The sequence below is a fragment of the Rhincodon typus genome, chromosome 10 (genome assembly GCF_021869965.1).
Source record: "Rhincodon typus isolate 14 chromosome 10, sRhiTyp1.1, whole genome shotgun sequence".
Lineage (NCBI taxonomy): Eukaryota > Metazoa > Chordata > Chondrichthyes > Orectolobiformes > Rhincodontidae > Rhincodon > Rhincodon typus.
The window spans coordinates 60,319,162-60,342,877 of NC_063341.1; the positions used below are offsets into that span (position 1 = coordinate 60,319,162).

General features: G+C 41.0%; 1 protein-coding gene across 3 annotated transcripts in view; it reads right to left on the minus strand.

The window, feature by feature from the left end:
• agla (amylo-alpha-1, 6-glucosidase, 4-alpha-glucanotransferase a) overlaps positions 1 to 22,312 on the minus strand; it is a 66,352-nt gene extending 44,040 nt beyond the window's left edge. For 2 of the 3 annotated variants that reach the window (XM_048602361.1, XM_048602363.1), the window contains exons 1-5: positions 22,198 to 22,312; positions 21,580 to 21,694; positions 12,677 to 12,884; positions 10,470 to 10,639; positions 3,695 to 3,898 (exon numbers count right to left, since the gene is read on the minus strand). In XM_048602361.1, coding sequence (XP_048458318.1) covers positions 3,695 to 3,898; positions 10,470 to 10,639; positions 12,677 to 12,884; positions 21,580 to 21,661 — 664 coding nt within the window. In that variant the 5' untranslated portion in view covers positions 21,662 to 21,694; positions 22,198 to 22,312. Of the gene's footprint in view, positions 1 to 3,694; positions 3,899 to 10,469; positions 10,640 to 12,676; positions 12,885 to 21,579; positions 21,695 to 21,938; positions 22,017 to 22,197 lie in introns of those variants that run through there. The other variant, XM_048602362.1, reaches the window with a different exon arrangement.
• Between the last annotated feature and the right edge of the window lie 1,404 nt (positions 22,313 to 23,716).

A 23,716-nucleotide genomic window follows, 5' to 3' on the forward strand; every position in this document is an offset into this window, starting at 1 on the left:
CTGAGGAAGGGTCTAGGCCTGAAACGTCAGCCTTCCTGCTCCTCTGATGCTGCTTGGCCTGCTGTGTTCATCCAGCTCTACACCTTGTTATCTCAGTTAACTGCCAAATCTGGTTTAAATTTAAACACAAGTTTATTTGGCCATAACACTGTCCTGAACAATGTCCCAGATAATGGAGGTAGTCTATTTTACGTTACATATGTACGTGTGCTTTCATAATGTGGAAGCTTGCTACACTGCACCCCAAGTGAATCTTAAACTGGTTGTTAGTTAATTCTTAGCACATTCAAGAACATTCAGATGTTGCTCAATCACTGAATTACATTCAATGTCGGTCTCTGTTTTGACAGTGTTGTATTTTCCATAGCAATGCCTCTATGAATCAGAGTCCACTCTCCAACCTATCAGTACTCTTCTCAAACAGTATAAAACTTTGCTCCATTTACATTGGAATACTTACAAATAGGAATTAGAGATATCTCTGCGGTACGTAATTAAGTTATTCGGCCCATCATGTCCGTACCAATCAAAAATAACCACCTAACTATTCTAATCCCATTTTCCAGCACTTAGTCCACAGCCTTGTATGCCTTGGCAGATCTAAATACTTATAGAGTCATACAGCACAGAAAGAGATCTTTAGTCCAACTTCATAAATGTTACAAGGTTTTCTGCTTCTACCACTCTCACAAGCAGTGAGTTCCAGGTTTCTAATATCCTCTGGGAGGAAAAGTTTTTCCTCACATCTGCTCTAATTCTTTGGACCCTTCCTTTAAATCTATGCCCCCGGTCATTGCCCTGATGAACTGAAGGACAAAATGCTTTGACCTTTTGTTACCCAGTAATACTGAAGCGTATTACAAACAACAATATAAATTGCAGTTTACATGCTTGCAAACGGACTGAACTCAACAGGAAGTAACTCTCGATACAGTGCATCGATGTTCCCTAACCTTTATCATCAAGGTTACTATATATAAATTTAATATATTAAAGTGAAGAATAAGCTACCTCAAATTATCAAACTGTGAATGCTTCCAATAGAATTGATAAGAAACAGGAATTAAGAATATTTCAGTTGAAAATAAACTGCATAATTGCACAACTAAATTAATTCTTGGTCACTCAGCCAGTGCTTACTTGACATTTGAAAAGCAGAGTGTCAAATCAAGAGCACCCTGACCTTTACAAAAATAAATAAGGTCCATCATCACGAATACTCAGTGTCAAACATCACCTAGTGTACACTGCTGCTATTCAGTCATTATTCCTTAAATAGATGACATTCCACCTTTGACATTTTTAAACCCTCTCCTGCATATGGCTATTTCAATCAGATTATTAAAAGGCAAGGCTCAAGAACCCCTCTAGTACCATAATGATATGGAAATGGCTTTCAAAGTTTTACTAGTTTTAAAGAATTCAGAAAATAGTGATGTTCAGATCCCGCACCCTAAATTAACTCAGCAACAATCAGTCCCAAGTGTATAATGTTGTTGATCATATTTGAACGAATACATTTTAACTAAAAACAACACAATCTCTTCGACCTACAGTATAAATAGACTAAATTAGTTAACTAAGTTGCAGGCATCAAGCAGCTTTAACAGGATTTAGGAGATACTTTGCAAGTGGGCATACTTTCACAAAAGCTCAACACATTAAAGTAACAAAAAGGATTGGATGGGATCACAAACCAGTCGACGGAAATGTTTCCAAGATAAATTGGTTGAAGAAGCAACTCATTATTTATTTAGCAGCCCAGGTTTCATGATATCCACACTGACACAGTAGCAGAATTTTCACTTTCAGTTAAAATGTTATGCCTTCAAGGTCAGGAGGTCTGGCAGCATCTGTGAAAAAAAAAAATCAGAGTTAACATTTTGGGTCCGGTGACCCTTCCTCAGAACTCAGTTCTGAGGAAACGTTACCGGACCCGAAACGTTAACTCTGACTTTTTTTCTTCACAGATGCTGCCAGACTTGCTGAGCTTTTCCAGCAAATTCGGTTTTTTATCCTGATTTATAGCATCTGCACTTCTTTCGGTTTTTATTATGGCTTCAAGTCCCACTCCAAAAACTTCAGCACATCACATTGCCATTTGTACTCTCTGGTGGAAGGAAACAATTCCACAGAGCTGCTTGAGATCTTGCCAAGTAAACATCATCAACAATGTTTCTACTCCTGCTCCTAATTAATACATTTGTTATATTCATATGTCTCGTACATTAAAACAATAGAACTTCCCAAAGCAATTTATGGCAAATGTTGTCCTGCAGTTATGAAAGAGACAAATAAATGCAAGTCTTCCCTTCAGATAGCATATGCAATCAAATTAAGGTGTGAAAGCAATACAATGAACTACAAATTTCGGATTTTTGCAGTGCAGTTTTATTCTCAATTTAATAACCAGAACTAGTGCAAACAAACAACTCCTCACAATTAATTTTGAAATATCTAAATCATAAATACGATGAGACTTGCATTTTTATTTAGGGAAAAAGGTTTGTTTAGCACCAATTCAAAGTTATGAAGAGAAAGGTTTCTACTGATAGTTTCAAATAGTAGTCCAAAACTTGAATACTGTTGAAAAAGAAGTACTTGTCGAGTCCTTATTCTGATGAGTGCACAAGAAAATGTCTTGATTAATCAACCTTCCTGGTTGAAAACTTGAACAAAGCTTGGCCGCTGCCAGTTATCATTAACTGGCACATTGGTTGTTAAGTGTTAGGTAGAGGTGTTGCCATGGACAATCAACTCTCTCCTCTCAGCATAAACATTGCTTAACTTTTAAACTGGCATTTCTTATTGAATTTGCATAATCAGCTCAAGATAAAAACCTTTGACAAAATGGGTCTTATTTCTGCAATACTGTTAGTTTCTGTGGATCAGACATACAAATGATGCTTTAAAGTATAAAAGAATATAGAATGACATTGAGTGACAATTTTGTCACATGAATATAGATGTTCTACACAGAAAATCAATTTTCAGTTAAAAGGAAAATACTGCAGGTATTGTGAATTTGAAATAAAAACAAACGTATTGGAGAAACTCAGCAGGTCTGGCAGCATCTGTGAAGATAGAAAGAGTCAATGTTTCAAGTCCAGTATGACTCTTCAATGGGACTCTCAAATTTCAGTTCCTTTGTCCAATTTAATTATGATTAATTTGCATTTTAAAATTATTATAATTCATTCCTCTTGCAAAATAATAAATCAATGTTGATAACATCCAGCTGTACTTCATCATTATTCTCTTAAATGCTCCACTGTGCTGCAAACCTCTGACTCTAAGTCACTAAATTGCCAGCTTATCTGACATTCAGTACTGGATGAGCAGAACTTCCGTCCAATTAAATAGTGGGAAGACTGAAGCCAATATTTTCAGTCCCTGCATCAGACACCATTCTGTAGCTAATGATTCCTTCCCTTTTTCCCAAGCAACAGTCAGTCAGAGATTGATTCAGTCTGTCACACTTTTGGTGTCAACATTTGATCTCAAGTTGAGCTTCTGACCTCATCTTCAAGCCAACACTAACACTGGCAATTTCCACCAAACTTGGCCATCTCCTATCTCAGCTCATCTGCTGCTGAAAACCCATTCATGCATGTTTCTTTCAGAATTCACCATTCCCTCAAGCTGACAAGTGTAGCTTTTGTAATATTGTTGGATATTTTCCTTCATTCAGTACCTGTATGATTGTAGACCACATCTGTTATGCAGAGCATGTTCCACTCCTTTTTCAACTTCTCCACTAGCCTCGCAACATCATTCCAAGTGTAAAGTTTTTCAGGCCGAGAAAAATCAGGGTTTAATTCCAACTGGTCTGCTAACGAATAGCATGATCTCGACAATCCAAGAGTTTGTAATGGAGTAAAATGTATCATATTATAGCCTATTAAAAAGAACAAATAAAATTTATTGTTCATTTGTGTTCAAATAAATTAATGCAGCTTAAGCCAGTAATACAAATTTTATAACTATAAGCAAAATTTGATATTGAGCAAAGTTTTCTAACTTGCAAGTTTGCTTGTTCCCAGATAAGTAAACAGTTTGCACTTGTATAGCTTTATAACCTTTGACACCAAAAGGATAACCCAAAACGCTTCATAGGCTTATCAGCTTTGCTTGGAACAGCAGTTAAACCTATCTCGCAGACAAACAAAGCAGTTAAATCTTTCGACACCATACAAGATGAGACTTATTTATTTCAATGGTACTGTTAATTAAAGATGAATGCTAACCACATTTTATAAAACAAGTGCCATTGCACCAAATAAGCAGATGGAACTTGTTCTCGGAAAAGATGTCCTTGCTCTCAACCTTTATGCTGTATTAGTTTAGATTATATTATTTTTGATTATATTCTACAGTGCATCTTGAATAGAGTTCCTGATTCAGAGCCAAAGTTCCCTGAACTGAATTTGAAATAAAAACAAGTGGAGAAACTCAGCAGGTCTGGCAGCATCTGCAGAGGTAGAAAGAGTTAATGTTTCAAGTTCAGTATGACTCTTCAATGGAACTCTCAAATTTCAGTTCCTTTATCCAATTTAATTATAATTAATGATTTTGAAATGCAAACTAATTCCTCAAATGATTTAACAAAAAAAAAACTTAACTCTGCATTCCAATCAAAAGAATTTTCATGCAGTTAGAACATTAAATCATTGAAAGACAGTCACTGCTTGACTCCAGAAATTTTAGCAAGAGGGCAAATGTTATTGTTAAGGAGTCAGCCAAGTGTTGTCTGCCTATGACCAAACTAGTAAAATAAGTATGGTGCAGCTGCATCACCAGACCACCACCAGGATTTGGAATGTTAAGTCACAAGAAAAGATTTCATAATCTTGGTTTACATTTGCACTGAGAAGGTTGAGAAGTTATACAGTAAGTGACCTTTACTCTATCAGACCTGACTAGCATATAGCAAGTTAAAATGTCCTTGCTAATTTTAATTGCTCCACCATTAGTGGAGGAGTCTTTAATTGTCTAGACACTAAGCCCTGGAATACCCTTCGTACATTTCACCACCTCACTTTCCTCTTTAAAAGACATCTTTAAAACCTGACTCTTTGACAAAGCTTTTCATGATTTGTCATAACATTTGTGGCTCAGTGTAATAAGTTGTTTCATGATGTTCTTACAAAGTGCCTTGGAAAGTTTTATTACATTAATGGGGCTTTATAAACATTACGTTGTTGTGGTCTTACACGTAAACCTTATTTGGAAGCAAGCCACCAGAGCCATACACTTGTCCAGCCTACATATTTGAGCCAGCATAAACAAGAGTGCAAGATCAATGCAGGGAGAAGACTATTTGTGTCAACAGCTAACCTTGCTTAACAATATGGAAAGCAGCATATTTAGAGAAACAAAACTATTATAAAAATAGGGATGTGTATATGCAAAACTGAAGATGGCTGAACAATTTAAAAGACAAGTTTTGAGAATGCACACACCTAAAGAGGGCTCCCAGTACAATTGGAAATCCATAGTTTGTGGACTGCCACTAGGTAAAAATCTAATTAGTCTGCAAGAAAAGTATAGCACGGTGGTTAGTGCTGCTGCCTTACAGCGCCAGAGACCCAGGTTTGATTCCAGTCTCGGGCAACTGTCTGTGTGGAGTTTGCACATTCTTGCCATGTCTGTGCTAGTTTCCACCAGGTGCTCAGGTTTCCTTCCATGGTCCAAAGTCGCACAGGGTAGGTGGATTGACCATAGTGTCTGGGGATATGCAGGCGAGGTAGATTAGGCATGATGAACGCAGGGTTGTTGGGGGCTGGATCTAGGTGGGATGCTCTTTGGAGGAGACTTGATGAGCCGAATGGCTATTCCTGCGCTGAAGGGTCTTTATGAAAATAGGTTGCATCAATGCTCAATTTAACAATATTGTTATCAGTTCATGTCCACTCAATTTGGTATTTAAACCTATTTGGCCCAGAATGTCTCAGTAGTTATTGTTGCAGCACTAACCTTTTAATTGTGACAGTATTAATGGTAATCGTATTTAAATATGAAGCCATTTCTAATTGTTGTAGCTTGAATTTCAAGTGATCAACATCCCACAGCTCAGTAATATTCTAATCATGCAAGCATTTTAGATTTGCTTTTGTATGCATGCATGCTCTCAGATCAGCTGGATTCCAGCACTTTGAATACAATTTAGTTTTTACTCCTATTGCATGCCAACATTATTTGTAGGTCATGTTGGAGAGAGTTTTCATCTTCAGCACCCAACATCCATATTTTATCTAAAATATAGCACCCACAATTTTTGGAAATCTGTAAACGCAACTGTCAACTGTACTCTGATAGGAAAGGATGCTCCAGATGCAATGGAAGCATTCTTTCCAGGAAGAGAAATGTTAGCCAAAATTGTTCAGTTATGTTTATTATGTGAAATGGGCCGAATTGTTTAAATTAATTAAGAAACAACTCTGCTAACATAAATGCAGGGCCTAGATCATATTCAAAGCAAATGCAGTGCCTTCCCATTGATGTCAGTTATGTTGGCAGAGTCAACACAGCTCTCAAATATCGACTATTCTTCTTTTGCTCTAACCTTGTAACATTAACTTATAAAGGTATTAACAGTGCCATCTACAATTATTCCTTTAAAACTTTCAATGGGTATAAAACAAAGTCAAATAGTGTTTTAGTGTCAAATAGTCATTTAAGTGTTAATAAATGGAGCTAGGTGAGAACATTCACTTCTTTTGTTTTGGAGGTAACGATTAGTAATGTTTTTTTTTTTTAAGAAAAGCATTTCAGTTAACATATTAAATTGCACAATTGAAGGTCACCGGACAGTATGTAGCAACATTCTTGGGAAATAGAAATGTATTGAGCGAGTGAACTGTTGATCCCAATTGCAAAGAAAGCTCAACAACTGCCTCTTAAATTGTGCTAGTCAGATTAGATGTTTATGCCAACAACTCCAGTATCATGTGCACAGCTTCTGAAATGAAGAACTGCTGACAATATGAACTTGTCATTTGTATTTTTTTTGTAAAAATTCATCATCTTGTTTCATACCTAAACCAGTTATGTTTATCCTTCAGGCGCAAGAATGAAATTACTTCAGTAGCTTTGGAGTCAAGTAGGAGCAACTAACAGGAAAGGTTTGTATTACTACAGTTACTACATTTAGAGTCTGTCTTTGGTTATTCTATGGGTGAAATTTTCCCAAGCCTGAATGACATTGATAATGACAAATCAGTTGGAAAAATATTGTAAGAATGGAAAAATGAGATTCTTGACTTCAACAGAAAAAAAAAGTCTAAATCAGTGAGTGGCAAGCAGCCTATTTGCATGCATTAACATTGCTTATTGTCTAATGTCACTTCATTTATATGTAATTCGGATCTTCTCAGGAAATAGAGGGAGCTTGGACGGAAGCAATTCAAGACATGATAGTGAAAGCAGTTATCTAGCAGTTGTAGCCATTTGTCTCTTTTCCAAGTATCCATCTTGGCCAACAGTCCTCAACACCTCAGGGAACACGCCATGGGCAACAACTGCCTGCATTCTTCATCCACAGGGGTTGGCATTAGAAAAGCACTAGCCTCACTACATCAACAGGATTTAGTTTACCACTTCAATTCTGGAGGTCACTGATGCTTTTCATTACAATATTGCTGCCAATCTACTTTGCACACAGGGATAAGGCAGCCATGCGTCTGGTTGCATCTTAGGGTTCTTGGCTAACTTATTTTTAAGCATCCAATCACTCAACTTTCTTGGATGCTCACAGCATCTCAGTTTTGCCTTGGCTCTTTAGGCATTGTCATCTTGTCCAAAACCTAGAGCCTCACAGCACTCCTAACTTGTTTTTTTTTTTTTATTCGTGGGATGTGGGTGTCACTGGCTGGGAAAGCATTTTAGCCCATCCCAATTGACTGAAGGTCAGTTAAGAGTCAACCACATTGTTGTGGGACTGGAGTGACACGTAGGCCAGACCAGATATAGATGGCAGATTTCTCCCTAAATAACATTAGTTAACTAAATGCGTTTTTTCCTTACAATCAGCAATGGTTTTATGATCGTTAAACTCATTTCCAGACTACTGAATTCAAATTCCACCATCTGCCATGGTAGGATTCAAACCCAGGTTCCCTGAACATTACCTGGTCTCTGGATTAATAGTCTAGTGATAACGTCACTATGTCAATTGCCTTCCTTCAAGCACAGACAGGAGGAGACATAGAAACTAGGAGCAGGAGTAGACCATTTGGCCTTTTGAGCCTGCTCTGCCACTCAATGCTCCATTCCAGGATATCTCTGCAGGAGTTCCTCAGTGAAGGGTCCCAGGTCCAACCATAATCAGCCGTTTCATTAATGATCTTCCCTCCACCATAAGGTCAGAAGTGTGGCTATTTGCCAATGATTGCACAATGTTTCAATGTTTTCACGAATGGTGCAATCATTGTACATTTTCAGACACTGAAGCAGTCCACGTACAAATGCAGCATGACCTAGACAATATCCAGACTTGGTCTGAAGAGTGGCAAGTAACATTCATGTCACAAACACCAAGCAATGGCCATCTCCAGTATGAGACAAAGAATCTAAGCACTGTCCTTTGACATTCAATGGCATCACCAGCACTGAATCCCCTATTAACATACCACTTTTATCCTGTACCTTTTGATCCCTTTAGCCCCAAGAACCCTCTCTACTTCTTGAAATACATTCAACACTTTGTCCCTAAACGCTCTATGATGTCCTATATATCCTAAGATGATACAGCATACTGAAAATCCATACTAAAAAATGATCGTATGCGTTACATCAAAACAGACATTACTGGAACAGCATGATAGTGCAGCTTATTCCTGACAAATGGGGTCCAATTTGTAGTATTTACTGATATTTGCAATTACTGATTAAGAGAGATAATCTAGTGAGAACCATAACGGGCATATGTATAACCATGGCAGTTTCACATCAACTTGAACCTCAGCACTCATTGTACAGCCGACTGCAAATACAAAGTTATATTGGAACTGCAGATATCTAAGGTTAACTACCTCCCCTCTCAGTGTAATGTTGGGGAATTGTTTGTTTATTTCTTCATGGAACATGGAGCATCTCAATGTAAGCATTGCCCATTTCTCATTGCCCTGGAGAAGGTGAACAACTGCTGCGCATGTGATATTGGTACACATACATCTTGGAAGAAAGTTCCAATATGATGAGCAGGAGACAAAGCAGCAATTTGGCCCCCGTTTTTCCCATTAGGCCGATGTTGTAGGTTTAGAAGATGCTGTCAAAGAAGCATTGGTGAATTGCTGCAGTACACATAGCTGCTTCTGTGCACTGGCACCCAAGGGAGTTTAAGATAGTTAGTGGAGTAACAATCTAGTCTACTTTTTAAAAATTTTATAGCATATCAAGCTTCTCATTCAAGAAATGGACAGTATTCTATCATAAATCATGACACAAAGATAGGTGGAGGAAGAGATACTGTTCAGGAAATGGTGAGGCTACAGAAGAAATTGGACAGGCTAAGAGAATGGACAAACAAGTGGCAGATGGAATACAAATGTGGGAAAGTGTGACATTACGCACTTTGAATTTGAGAGTGGAACACGGAATTCCTAACATTTCAAAGTAGGGTTCCTCCACAAATCCACAACTTCAGCTGTTATTATTGCCTTTGTCCTTTAAAATCATATCTGATCTTCTCAAAACTGTGACAAAAGTTAACTTCTCTGGCGTGAACTATTATTTTAAACACAAATACAGAAATGACACTAATTCATTTTCCCTAACTTTAAACTTGAGTTAGCATTTGTTATTAGTGACAATCCTTGGTGAAGGTCTAAGATCAACAGTATAGGATACCAAAGAGGAAATAATGAGCAAAATCAAGAATATATGCTTCGAAAACCCATGTATTATAGAAGGCAAAGAAGATTGGAAGGCAATAAATTGAATGAGGAACAAGGGATAGCTCATGTTTTAAAAAAAAAGTGATTTTATTTTGTAATAAGTAAAAGATTTCAAGGGAAACCATGAACAAATAGAATGATGCGTTAGTAGTTTTGGAGAACTGACAGAAAAATTCAGGAAGTCACTGACCACAACTGCATGGTGTCAATGGAAACTTGTAAAATACAGTGTCCGTGAAGGCATCTTAGAACTTAATGAGTTAAGATATTTGGAGAACACAGAATGTGGAGGGGAGGTGAAAAACAGAGGTGTAAAGACAGCACACACATTTAGGATCTTTGGTGGAAGGGGGTGGTTTCATCCCTGTATCCTATCGAGTATAACAAATCAAGTTCAGAGAAACATTTGTAAACATGAAAACAGTTTTCAGTTTTGAGTTACTTGTTGATATTGCAACGCATGTTATGCTCTGTTATCCGATTATTTATACAGATAAACAAAACCTGAGCTGCTTGATATTTTTCACAATACTAAAAGGTTTATAAATTGATACATTTGTCAGTTCCCATTACCTGTTTGCCTAGCAACATTCAACCGGGCCTCCCATTCATCCAATGGTCCCAAACATTTGGACAAGAACGTCTGGAGACAAATGCAATCCAGTGGCAGAACTTGATTGTCATGTCCAACACGTAGAATAGGGTCCACAATGATAAAGCCTGCACCAATCCTTTGATTATTTCTTAAGACAAGAAGATATAAAGTGAGACATTTCAGGTTTCCCTTAAGTGTTTATTGTTATTACTGCTGATAAGTTCTACTGAAAGACAAATAAATTTGCATCTTTCCACTTATATTTCACCACTCGACCTCTCATCACATATTCACCCTCTATATCACACATTTGAAGTAGCATGGTATTTCTCAGAAAAGGCTTTGGACATTTGAAGCATAAGGATCTATCAACATGCCACTACAGTGGCGTTTCTTTTTACAATTTATCAAGACCATGCACTTTAATGTTACTTTGGATGGCTACCATTAAATTAACAACACATTTATTCTCTTTCCTCAGCATGCTCGGAATAAAATTCCCTCACTCTAATGCCTGCAGGTTGTGACGGGTTAAGACTCAGAACTAGAAATAGTTATAATATTAAAAAAGTGAGCTTAAAGGGCAGCCAAAGGTGAAATGAATTTCCAGTTGAAATCCTCTTACCTTAGGTTATCTCAATTGAAAGATTCACAAAAGAATCAAATGTAACATCATTCTTCTCTAAAGAGAATATTTACAGAAAGGTGATCAAGAATTAATTTCTTAGGAATTGACTTCAAATTGTCAATTGTGCAAATTGCCAAATCATATGCCTAACAATCTCTCAGTGAGAAATGCAGTTGTAGAGATATCCTGTCCAAAGGGAGGCCCAGTTGGAAAAAGGTAAAAAGTGACAAACTGATCTAATACTGCCTATACCATGTCAAAACATTTTTTTAAAATCCAGTCATTTCAGGAAGTTACATTCCCTCTGGCATAAATGTATTTGTTGCCTCTCCATTTGACCCCAGCAATCTACATGGTATAGGTACACCAATGGTGCTGTTAGAAAAGGAATGCAAAGATTTGGTCCAATTACTATGAAAGAATGCCATCCTGATTTGAAACTGTATTGCCAATATGAAATGAAGGGGAACTTGCAGATGGCAATGTTTCCACACATCAACTCCATTGCCCTTCTATGTGGTAGAGGTCACAGATTTGGAACATGCTGTTGATATATCCTGTATGTGTTGCTACTATGCACCTTGTATATAGCACACAATGCTGCCACTGTGCATTGGTAGTGGAAGGAGTAAATGCTTAAGGTGGTGGATAGGGCGCCAAACAGGTTACTTATCCTGGTTGGTGTCGGTGGAGCTGCACTAACAGATCATTCCATCATATGGTTTGCAGATGGTGATCAGGCTTTGGGGAGTTGGGTGGTGGGTTAGTTGCTGTAGAACTTCTAGTCTCTGACTGCTGTTATACCCACACAGTATTTGTAGCTGGTCTAGTTCAGTTTCTGGTCAATGGTGTTTCCAATAATTTTGATAGTGGGGGATTCAGTAATGGTCCGTGCATAGAAATCAAGGGGAGATGATTAGATTCTCAGTTGTTAGATGTGTCCTTTTTGATAAAGACAGCAAGAACCTTGCATCTACATTTATTTTAAGCAAAGCACTTGGGAAGGCAGAGCAAGGAATAGTAAAGTTGTTGGTAAAATAAAAAGCGTTAGTAAAAACAGGACTCATCCTACAATTAAAAAAATAGATTTGGTGGGTGGCACGTTTGCTACCTAGTGTGCAACAGTGTTTTTCAGGCTGGAAGGATTCCAGCTTCGACATGCTGAGGTAGCTGAATTCCAACACTGTGGTAGTCAATTTACTCTGAAAGATCTGAACAACCCTTTGCTCAGTAATGGAAAACAAACCCAGCTAATTTTCTTGCTCCTTTGCAATCCAACACATCCTGAAGGATATGCATGCTTATGGATGTCAAGCAAAGATACCACAGGTTCAACTGCACCGATTTCTAGTTAATTAGTCTGCAATCACTCACTGCTTACATCCCACACGTGGCACATGGAGAGAAAGTGGCTGATGTTTTTGAACCATAGCCCAAAATGGTTCAAACATATTTATGACAGAATATTGGAGAAGCAAAAGTAAAATATATTGTGGAAATATTTTAAGAGTATTCTTTTTTCTTAAGATTAGGAAAGTTATCTTCATTTAAGCTCACCTAGAGACATAATAAAATTGAAAGGATCCAGACATCTGCAAAATAACTGCACAGTATTTATCAGAGTCATCGCCTCCTACTGGATTCTGCCACTGCAATGTCTGAAAGCGATGACGTTCAAAACTATCTGAAGCAGCTGGATAGTTGATGTTCACATTAACATCCTTCCCTTGTAAAGATGGACCAAGACGAAACTGCAATTCATATCCTGAAAAACGAGAACAGAAAAATAGAGAAAACAAATTTTACTTTAGTTGAAAGTGATGACATCAGCTGAATGACAATAGTTTTACTATCTCTTACAGGGAAATATACACCAATCACACCATCTGGCAAACAAACAATACTGAAAAAGTTTGCCCAGTTCAATTTCTGGTCAGTGGTAAACCCCAGTTCTTTTGATAGCGGAGGATTTAGCAATGGTCTTTCCACTTCTTGCTAAGGGAGATTATTAGATCTTCTTTTGTTGGAGATGGCCACTCCGCACTTACATGTGTTTAGCAAAATAAGTATTGTTCTGAAAGTTTCTGAAGCAGAAGTAGAATTAGTAAGTATATTTTAGCTGTGGAACATCAATTGAGCAGACAGCAACTTTTCCTCACTGGAAAAGAAATAAGCTCACAATTAAATAGCACACATCAATAAGTTTTGTACAGTCAGGAAGGAGAGATCACATCTGAAGTGAGACATAGCCTGGATATAGTTTGGAGAAGCATGGGAATTTGGTGCAGAGGGACAAGAGATGTTTTTGCTTGACTTTTTGGGTTCATAGTTTGTATGGTCTTTTAACAATGAATAGAAGGCCACTATCAGGGGCCCAACACAAAGCAAAGAATGGCATCACAAGAAAGCCAAGTTCATTGGCTGATAATTTGACTGTTATAGGTTGCTTTCAGATTGAAAATAAATGGGAGAATTATTAACAGATTACAATCTAAAAAAATCCAGTAGGAAAATAAGAAACAAAATTAAAAATGAACGTAACAAAATAGAGATGCAGCACAAGGTGATGTGTTGCATTTGCAAGGTGTGGGAGCTGGCAGACCTCACTGTGGTTCAGTGACCACATCTGGACAAAGTGTTGGTTACTCCGGCTCAGAGCTGATGAACTGGAGTCTGAACTTCAAAAACGGTGACACATCAGGGTGGGGAGAAATAAAAAGTTATTTGGACGCTGTGTTTCAAGATGCAGGCACACCTCTTAGATCAACTACCTCTAATTCAGTCAGTGGTTAGGGACAGGAGGATGTAACTGCACGCAAGGCAGGGAGATAGATCCAGAAAGTATTTCTGAAGGAGCCTCAGGCTTTGAGCTTGTCTAACATGTTTGAGATTCTTGCACCCTGTGTGGACAGGAGTGGTGACTTTAGGGAGGATGAATGAACTGACTACAGTACCGTGGTACATGGAGCCATTCACAAGGGGTGGAAACAGAAGAGAAGAGTGTAGTTGTTATCAGGAATAATATAGTCAGGGGAATTGACACTGTACTCTGTGGTTAGGATCGAGAGCCCCAGATGCTGCTTTGCTTGCCTGGTGCCCAAGTTCAGGATATCCCATCTGGGCTACAGAGAAACGTGGAGTGGCAGGGGAAAAATGCAGTTGCCATGGCCCACATAGGTACCAATGATATAGGCAGAGAAAGAAGAAAGAGGTTCTGCTGAGGGAAGATGAGCAGCTGGGCGCTAAATCAGAAGCAAATGGAGATAATTTCTAGATTACTAACTGAACCACGAGCTAACTGGCACAGGGTCAACAAGATTAAGGAGGTAAACATATGGCTTAAAGATTGGTGAAAGATTCGAGTTCATAGGATATTGGCACCAGTACTGGGGAAGGAGGGAGCTGTTCCGATGGGACAGGCTCCACCTAATCATGCTGGGATTGGAGAACTAGTAAATCATGTAAATAGGACTGTAGATGGGGCGTTAAACTAAATAGCGGAGGCAAGGGCATGGTGGGGGGCGGTGTTCAATCACACAGAATTTTTTTTTAAAAATCAGAAGGTAAGAAGGTAAGATTGCAGGTTAGAGATGGGGTTGATTGTTATCAGAAGGTATGAAGGTTATATTGTACCAAGGAACCATAGAAGTGGGAAGAAACTTGATAACAAAACAAACTTAAAGGCTTTGTATCTTAATACACGAAACATTCAGAATAAAGGTAGATGAGCTGACAGTGCAAATCAAGGTAAATAAACATGATCTCATAGCCACTACAGAAACATGGTTACAAGGGGATCAAAACAGAGAACTTAACATTAAAGGAGCAAGGGTCACCAGACCCAAAACGTTAACTGTTTTTTCCCTTTACAGATGCTGCCAGACACACAGCAACGTGGTTGACTCTTAACTGCTCTGTGGGCAATTAGGGATGGGCAATAAATGCTGCCTAGCCAGCAACACCATCATCCCGTGAAGGAATAAAAAAAAAATTCAGAATCCAGCAAAGGAGAATTAAAAAGATAATAAAGACAGAGAAAATAAACTGCAAGGGGAAACTAGTAAGCAAAATAAAAATTGAAAAGAGATTTTTTAAATATATAAAAAGGAAGAGAGAGAGGTCAAAGTGAACATAGGCCCCTTAGAAATAAATCAGGGACGTAGTTTTGGGGGATGAGGAAATGGCAAAGTAGTTAAGTAGATATTTTATTTCAGTCCTTATGGTGGAAAATACTTTGAATATTCCATCAATACTAAAAGATATGGGAGAGGAATTACTAAACAAGTAGTATAAGACAAACTAATGGGTCTAAAGGGAGATAAGTCCCCTGGCCCTGATGGTTTGCTTCCCAGGATCCTAAAAGAGGTAGCCACAGAGAATGTGGATGCATTGGTTGTAATTTTCCAAAAAAAAAAAAAAAAGTTGGGCCCTAGAGAAGTACCAAAGATTTTCTGGAGCGACCAGGTGGCACACTGCTGCCTCACAGCACCCGGACCCAGGTTTGATTCCAGCCTTGGGCAATTGTGTGGAGTTTGCATGCTCTTCCATATCTGCATGGGTTTCCTCTGGGTGCTCTAGTTTCCTCATACAGTCCAAAGATGTGCAGGTTATGCTAAGTTGCCCCGTAGTGTCCAGGGATATGCAGGCTACGCGGATTAGTCATGGTAAATGTGGTGTTAAAGGGAATAGGATGGGACTCAGACATATTTAAAAAAAAACTTTTTAGCTTTGACGCAGTGAACAAAAAAAAAAACACATTAACTGATGCTGTGAAGAAAAAAAACACACCAGCAAACACTCACGATAATTATGTTAATGCGGACTTAAGGGAGCAATAGAACATGCCAAGTATAATGGTTTCGGAGATAGTAGGAACTGCAGATGCTGGAGAATCTGAGATAACAAGGTGTAGAGCTGGATGAACACAACAGGCCAAGCAGCATCAGAGGAGCAGGAAAGCTGACGCTTCAGATCTAGACCCTTCTTCAGAAGTGGGGGAAGGGAAGGGGGTTCTGAAATAAATAGGGAGAGAGGGGGAGGCGGATAGAAGATGGATAAAGGAGAAGATAGGTGGACAGGAGACAGAATTTGAAGAAGGGTCTAGACCCGAAGCGTCAGCTTTCCTGCTCCTCTGATGCTGCTTGGCCTGCTGTGCTCATCCAGCTCTACACCTTGTTATCAAAGTATAATGGTGATTTTTTTTCATATCTATCTGGATCTGATATGGAATGAGCTAGAAAAAAAGAATTGCTGGGTCATGAAGACCATGAGAATAAACTGTCTCTGAAAAGATTAGGGGTTTAAAATAACCATGGTATGTCTTGAAGGGATCTGGTGCTGGGATTTAATGCCAGAGAACATCCTAAGATACACTTTGGTTTGACCGAGTCCATTGAAAATCCAAGTATCACTTATTCTTATTTATCATTAAAACATCAACCAGAAATGCAAGGTTGCTGAAGATTAATCAAGCCATCACTTTTGAAGTATAGCTTCAATATGTTTGAGAGGCATGATTTACTAGAGGGCCATGCCCAAGACATTCACTGCTAATCTTGAACTTCAACATTTTGAGTTCCCCTTCTGACATTTTATTTTTACTCACAAGTGAAACAACATTGAACATATTTACAACAGCAGTTACGTGACTGCAGAGTTGGGCTATTTCCTGCATGAGTAGCCCTAAAATGATGTTCACGCCAAAAGGAGGAAGGATGGTTAAAGAGGTACATGATGTTCAGTACTTGAAAGGTGAAAAGACAAATGTTTAAGGTGGGAATTCAAATTCAAGGAAACTCAATGGAGTCTGATGGCTGAAAGCACAGCTAACAATAGTGAATAAAGTACAGCCAGAGGTACTGAGAATTCTGGTGTTGCAATGACAGAAGATAATGCAAAAATAGGGAAAGAGTAACACTATGAAGAGCAAACATGAAAATGATCATTTTAAGTCTGAGGCATCAGGGAACCAGTTGCCAACATGTCAACATAGGTAAGCAGAACTTGATGTAGGATATTATTCATGTAACTACACACAAGAATAAGCAGTAGTTTACACGAAGAGGACAGGAAAATAGACACTAGATGGGAGCAGCTTGGAGGTTATGTATCAAGAGTAGAAGTGTTGCAGATGAGAAATTGGAAACTAGTTTAAGGTCAAAAACAGCAGAGGATGCAAACAGTTTAGTCCTGCCTTACTAAGTGAATAGAAAAATCATGATGCTCAGTGATGATAATGGATAGGTAATGTTATTGGCTGAACAGATTGCTTGAGTTGGTGTTCAACTGCATTAAATTGTGACTGACTCAAGGATGTGCTGAAAATGGAAGCCTGACAACCCAAAGCAATGGGGGAAAATGGGAAGTACACCTGGTGCAAACATTCATTCAAAAGTTGACCTTATGTCTATGGACTATAATAGAGGAACAGGAGGAGTTCAAGGAACGGGAAATGGTTCAAATAGGAGAGGAGGGAGAAACCTTTGCTGGAGATCATGTGGCTACAATCAGATTAGTAAAAATAGAGCTATGTTAAAAGGTGCCCCATTGAACAGGGCAGAGGACAGATGCTCAAGGAGGATGGCAGTGTTGAGGGTGTCAAGGCTACGTGCAAGTTACAGATAACAGTTAATCTGAGAGTACAACCACAGGATTGCTTATGCCTTTCGCTAATGCAATTTTAGCAGTGATTGGAGTGCTCCAGTATGTGAGTTGAGAGAGATATTGACATTGATTTGGAAGGGGACACACTCAATAGCTTGAGAAGAACAGCTGGAGATTTGGTACATTGCAGGAACAGGAAGTTGAGCAATGATTTTTGATGCAGGATCATGATGGCCCTTTTGGAGTAGAAGAGGACCACATCCAAACAAAGGTGTAACCTACAATGTCAGTCAACACTGCCACCAGGAAGGGAAGCAAAGGAATAGTGGAATGGGGTCAAAGGAACAAAAAGCAGGTCACAACAAAAAGTCAAACATAAAAAAAAGCTTGGAGGAAGAAATGCAAGGTAAAAGGTTAGAGAGGAAGGATGTTGTGAAACTTAGAAGGGTTCAGAAAAGATTTACAAGGATGTTGCTTGGGTTGGAAGGTTTAAGCTATAGAGAGAGGCTGAATAGGCTGGGAAGTATTCCCCAGAGCATTGCAGGCCGAGAGGTGACCTTATAGAAGTTTATAAAATCATGAGGGGCATCGATAGGGTGAATAGCCAAGGTCTTTTCTCCAGGGAAGGGGAGTCCAAAACTAGAGGGCATAGGTTTAAGGGGAGAGGGGAAGGTTTTAAAAGGAACCTAAGGGGCAACTTTTTCCATGCAGAGGGTTGTGTATGTATGGAATGAGCTGACAGAGAAAGTGGAGGAGGCCGGTACAATTGCAACATTTAAAAGATATCTGGATGAGTATATGACTAGGAAGGGCTTAGAGGCATATGGACCAAAGGGTCTGTTTCCGTGCTTTATAACTCTATGAGAGCTTGCCCTATAGCCCAAGACGCCAATGTCAATAATGGCAGAAGGTGGTGACCTAGAATATTACAGTGAAATGCAGTCCCTACTATCTGTCGCGCAAGTTTACCCCTATCCCTGACTGCAGTCTACAATGCCATGCCAGGCAGAAGTGAAGAATACTCTGGATGAAATTTGCAGCGTTACAAATGCTCTGGAGATGAAATTCCCCGAGGCCTTATTCATCATGGCTGGCAACTTCAACCAGGTCAACCTCAAGAGGATGCTACCAAATTACACCAACATGTCTCTTGCCCCAGAGAACTTAAAACTCTTGACCACTACACAACCAAAGATGTCTATCACTCCATACCCTGTCTGCACTTTGGAAAATCAGATCACAATGCTGTGTGCCTCCTGCCAGCTAACAAGCAGAAGTTGGAATGAGAGAATCCGTAACAGAAAGTAGTATAGTGCTGGTCTGAGGCAACGGAAGAGCTTCCCCAGGACTGCTTGGAATTGGAGGACTGAACCATATTCAAGAATTCAACTGACAACCTAGACGGGCATGCCACCACTATCACAGACTTCATTAGCGAGTGCGTACAGCACTACGTGCCAAATAAGTCAATCCATAGGCTCCCCAACTGGAAATCTTGGATGACCGGGGAAATCCACTGTCTACTGAAGACCAGACGTGCAGCATTCAAATTGGAAGACCCAAACCTTTACAGGAAATCCAGATGTGTCCTTTGCAAGGCCATTTTAGATTCCATGAGGCAGTACCGGACTAAGTTAGAGGCCCAAACAAACCACATGGTCACCAGCCACTGTGGCGAGACCCTATGTGACATAACGGGATACAAAATGAGGCAATACAAAATAGCGGATAAAAACACATCCCTCCCTAACGCGCTCAATGCCTTTTATGCTCAGTTGAAGCAGAATGCCAGTGGCACGTCACCTGCCCCAACAACCCCGGATGGACCTGTTTCCTCAGTCACCGCTGCAGACATCAGATCAGCCTTCTTGAGAGTGAACCCAAGGAAAGCGAATGGCCCAGACAAAATCCCTGGCCATGCACTCAGATCCTACGTGAACCAGCTAGCTGAAGTTTTTTGCTGACATCTTTAACCTCTCCTTGCTACAATCTGAAGTCCCCCACCTGCTTCAAGACCACCACCATCATCTCAGTACTAAAGAAAGCACATGTCACGTGCCTCAATGACGACTGCCCAGTGGCTCTGACCTCCATAATCATGAAGGCCCACGTCAACTCTAGCCTCCCAACTTGCCTCAATCCTTTGCAATTTGCCTACTGGCAAAACAGGTCCACAACAGATGCCAGCTCCCTAGCCCTGCACTTGTCCCTGGAACATCTGGATAACAAGGACACCTACATCAGGCTCCTATTTATTGATTACAGCTCTGCCTTCAACACTTTGATCCCAACCAGACTGATCTCAAAACTCCGAGACCTCGGTCTTGGCTCCGCCCTCTGCAACTGGATCCTCAACTTCCTGACCCACAGACCAGTGAAGATAGACAACAGCACATCCTCCACGATAACCCTCAACACCAGCACCCCGCGAGGATGCGTACACAACCCCCTACTGTTCTACTTGTACACTCATGACTGTGTGGCTAAAATTTGTGTGAACGTCATCTACAATGTCGCTGATGACACCACCGTTGTAGACTAGATGTCAAACAATGAGGAGTCAGAATACAGGAAGGAGATAGTGTGCTTGATGTTGTGGTGCAATGATAACAATCTCTCTCTCAATGTCAGCAAAACAGAAGAACTGATCACTGACTTCAGGAATAAAGGAGGAGGACACACCCCTATCTACATCAATGGAACGGAGGTGGAGAGGGTTGAGTGTGTTAAGTTCCCAGGGGTAACGATAACCAATCTGTCTGGACCTTCCAGGTAGATATAACGGTCAAGATGGCATGACAACACCTCTTCTTCCTCAGGAGGCTTAGGAAGTTTGGCATGTCCATAAGGTCCCTCACCAACTTTTACAGATGCACCACAGAAAGCATTCTATCTGGGTGCATAATAGCTTGGTACGGCGACTGCTCTGCCCAGGACTGCAGGAGACTACTGAAAGTTTTGTACACAGCCCAGACCATCACGGACGCCAACCTCCCATCCATGGACTCCATCTACACTTCTCGTGGCCACTGAGAGGCTGCCAACATCAAAGACCCTCCCACCCCAGTAATACTCTCTTCCAACCCCTTCTGTCAGGCAGGAGGATACGGAAGCTTGAACACACGCACCAATAGGTTCAAGAACAGCTTCTTTCCTGCTGTTGTTAGGCTGCTGAATGGACCTCTCTAATTTCAAATCTAATGCTGATTTTGCTTTTGTGCACCTCCTGTGCAGCTGTACCATTGTATTCCTCACTGTCTAAACACCCTATAATCTGTCCATCCTTGTTTCCTATGATCTTCCTGTACTGCTTGAACAAAACTTTTCACTGTACTTATGACAGCAATAAATAAAGAGTGAAACCATGCTTCACATTTGAAAACCACACGTGTTGCTGCAAGATAGCTTCAAAATACCCTGATTTCGGCAAAACGCAGACTGCAGGAAGAGTTACAAAAATACCTAATTACAGGACAATAAAATGCAACAGCTTTTACTGACAGCAACTTAGAAAAACATTCAATAGCTAGATACAAGCATACTATTTATCACATGAAGTTCTGTGACAGCAGTTTTATTACTGGTCACAGATACTGCTTCCAAAAATAGACTGAGACAACGTATCAATTACATCTACAATTTGCCAAAAGAAAGCATGCATCTGCTTACATGTTTGAAAGCTTCCATATGCAAATATGTCAAAATTGCAGAATAATCAAAGAGCAAATTCCAGAGCAATACGTGCAAGTTTCTTATAGCATAAATTCATGTCAAAAGCTGCATTTAACCTGTCTCTCTCGTTTGGACTTTTGAGTTCGCAACAGACGTAAAACAGTGGAGTCTAAATAAACACCGACCTTGCTTGAGGCGGAAAAGTGTTCTTTCAAATCTATCCCATTCATTTAGGTACAGTATCCGAACTTGTTTAGGTTGTTCCATACTTCCTTTTCAAACGCTCTGCACGATTTTCCCCTGTAGAAAGTAATTAAGGTTTGATCACTTAAAGGGGTAATAATGCCTCAAAATCAGTCAGTACACGTTCCTCCACCACATTTTAACTTTATAAATGCCAGGGAGAGCAGGAAGAAAATGGACGATAAGAAATCAGATGATTACAACAATGAACTGAGCAGAAACACTCCGACACCCCAGGTAGCAGCCCCGGACTTAATTTCCTCCCACAGGGTGTCCGGACACAACAAGTAGGTAAGAGAACCGTTAGATGACAACAATGGTGTAGGCCATGGCTGGAGGGTATTAATTCACAAATATCTAATCACTGATGCAAGCGCCGTAGGTAACAATGCTCCGACCATCATCACTCCAGCCGCTCTGTATAATCCGTCCGCCTATCAGCAGCGGCCTTGCTTCACTCGGTACAACCTGCAGAGGACTGGTATTTCTGTTCCGTTCGATCGTCGCCCACCCCCAGGTCTCAGTGCAAACCCCTAGTTCCAATACGTCAGATCACTCACCTTCCTCTCGATGTCTTCTCTCCGAACACTTCCCTATCGCTGCGGCAAGCGACAGGCCACTGCCCACATTCAAGGTCGTGGAGTTGGGCCAGCAGCTGCCTCCCTCCTACCGCCCCCACCCGACAAGACCAAGCCAGGCCCCGCCCAGTACCAGTGACACCACCCCTCGCAACGACAGTCAGCTGACACCCATGAACTGAAGTCCCGCCCATAGCCCCGAGACCCCGCCCACTGATGCGAGGCCCGCTGATAGACCCGAGCCCTCGCCCACAGACTGGAGACCACGCCCACAACAGACCCGAGACTGCGCCAACCGACCCGAGACCCCGCCCACAGAATGGATCAGACCACGCCCACTGACGCGAGATCCCGCCCATAGACCCGTGACCTCGCCCACAGCGCCGAGACGGCGCCCATGGACCCGAGACCCCGTCCATGGACCCGAGACCCCGCCCACAGACCGGAGACCACGCCCACAGACTCGAGATCCCGTCCACTGACCGGAGACCCCGCGCATCGCCCCGAGACCACACCCATAGACCTTAGACCACGCCCATAGACCCGAGACACCGCCCCATAAACTCTAGACCCGCCCACAACACCAACATCTCCCCCAAAACGTCCCATCACCGCTTCACCTCGAGACACCGCCCCCATCAAACCCCGCCCACAAATTCCAGAACCCATTCACACCCCAACCTGAAAAAAAACACCACCGCACGTGCCTTCCAGACCCCGCCCATGGCCCCTTTGTTCCCGCCCATGGCCCCTTTGTTCCCGCCCATGGCCCCTTTGTTCCCACCCGGCTCAGATCGCCAGCCTGTTCACCATAGCGTCAGTCTTTGCTTGATGTTCGCCTTTCACCGCGATGTCCTCTTCACAACAGTCGGTCTTGGTCCTTTAGCGATGCGCGATTCCTTGGGACTAAGTTGGTTGTTTTGCTGCACGGGCTCAGCCTATGAAGTAAATGGCCGCCCCGCTCTACCACGCATAGGGCTAGTGAAGGCCGGTAGACGCCATCTTTTTGAGGGGCAAGATGAAAGTTGTATCCCCTTCACCTCTCAGTCTGTGTCTGGAGGATAAAGGAAGGGGGACCTTGTATTTTAGTGCAGCAGTACGTTACACATTCCCCACCCACTGTCGTTGCTCTGTCCCTTGTACTCACTTATTTCCATTTCCTGCATTTGACATCTCTGAAGTCATATGCTGTATTTTGAAGAGATAGTAGGAACTGCAGATGCTGGAGAATCTGAGATAACAAGGTGTAGAGCTGGATGAACACAGCAGGACAAGTAGCATCAGAGGAGCAGGAAGGCTGACGTTTCGGTCCTAGACCCTTCTTCAGATTTCTGCTGTATTTTGAAGGCAGCTTCCCCCTCTGTGGCTCAATCTGCTGTGATGTCACTGGGATAACATCAGGCAAGTGCAACCCTTAGGTGGTGAAGGTCAAGTTGGCATAAGACTTTACACTGCAGCAAATGACACTGTGTAGCATGACATCAAGGTTGGAACTGATCTG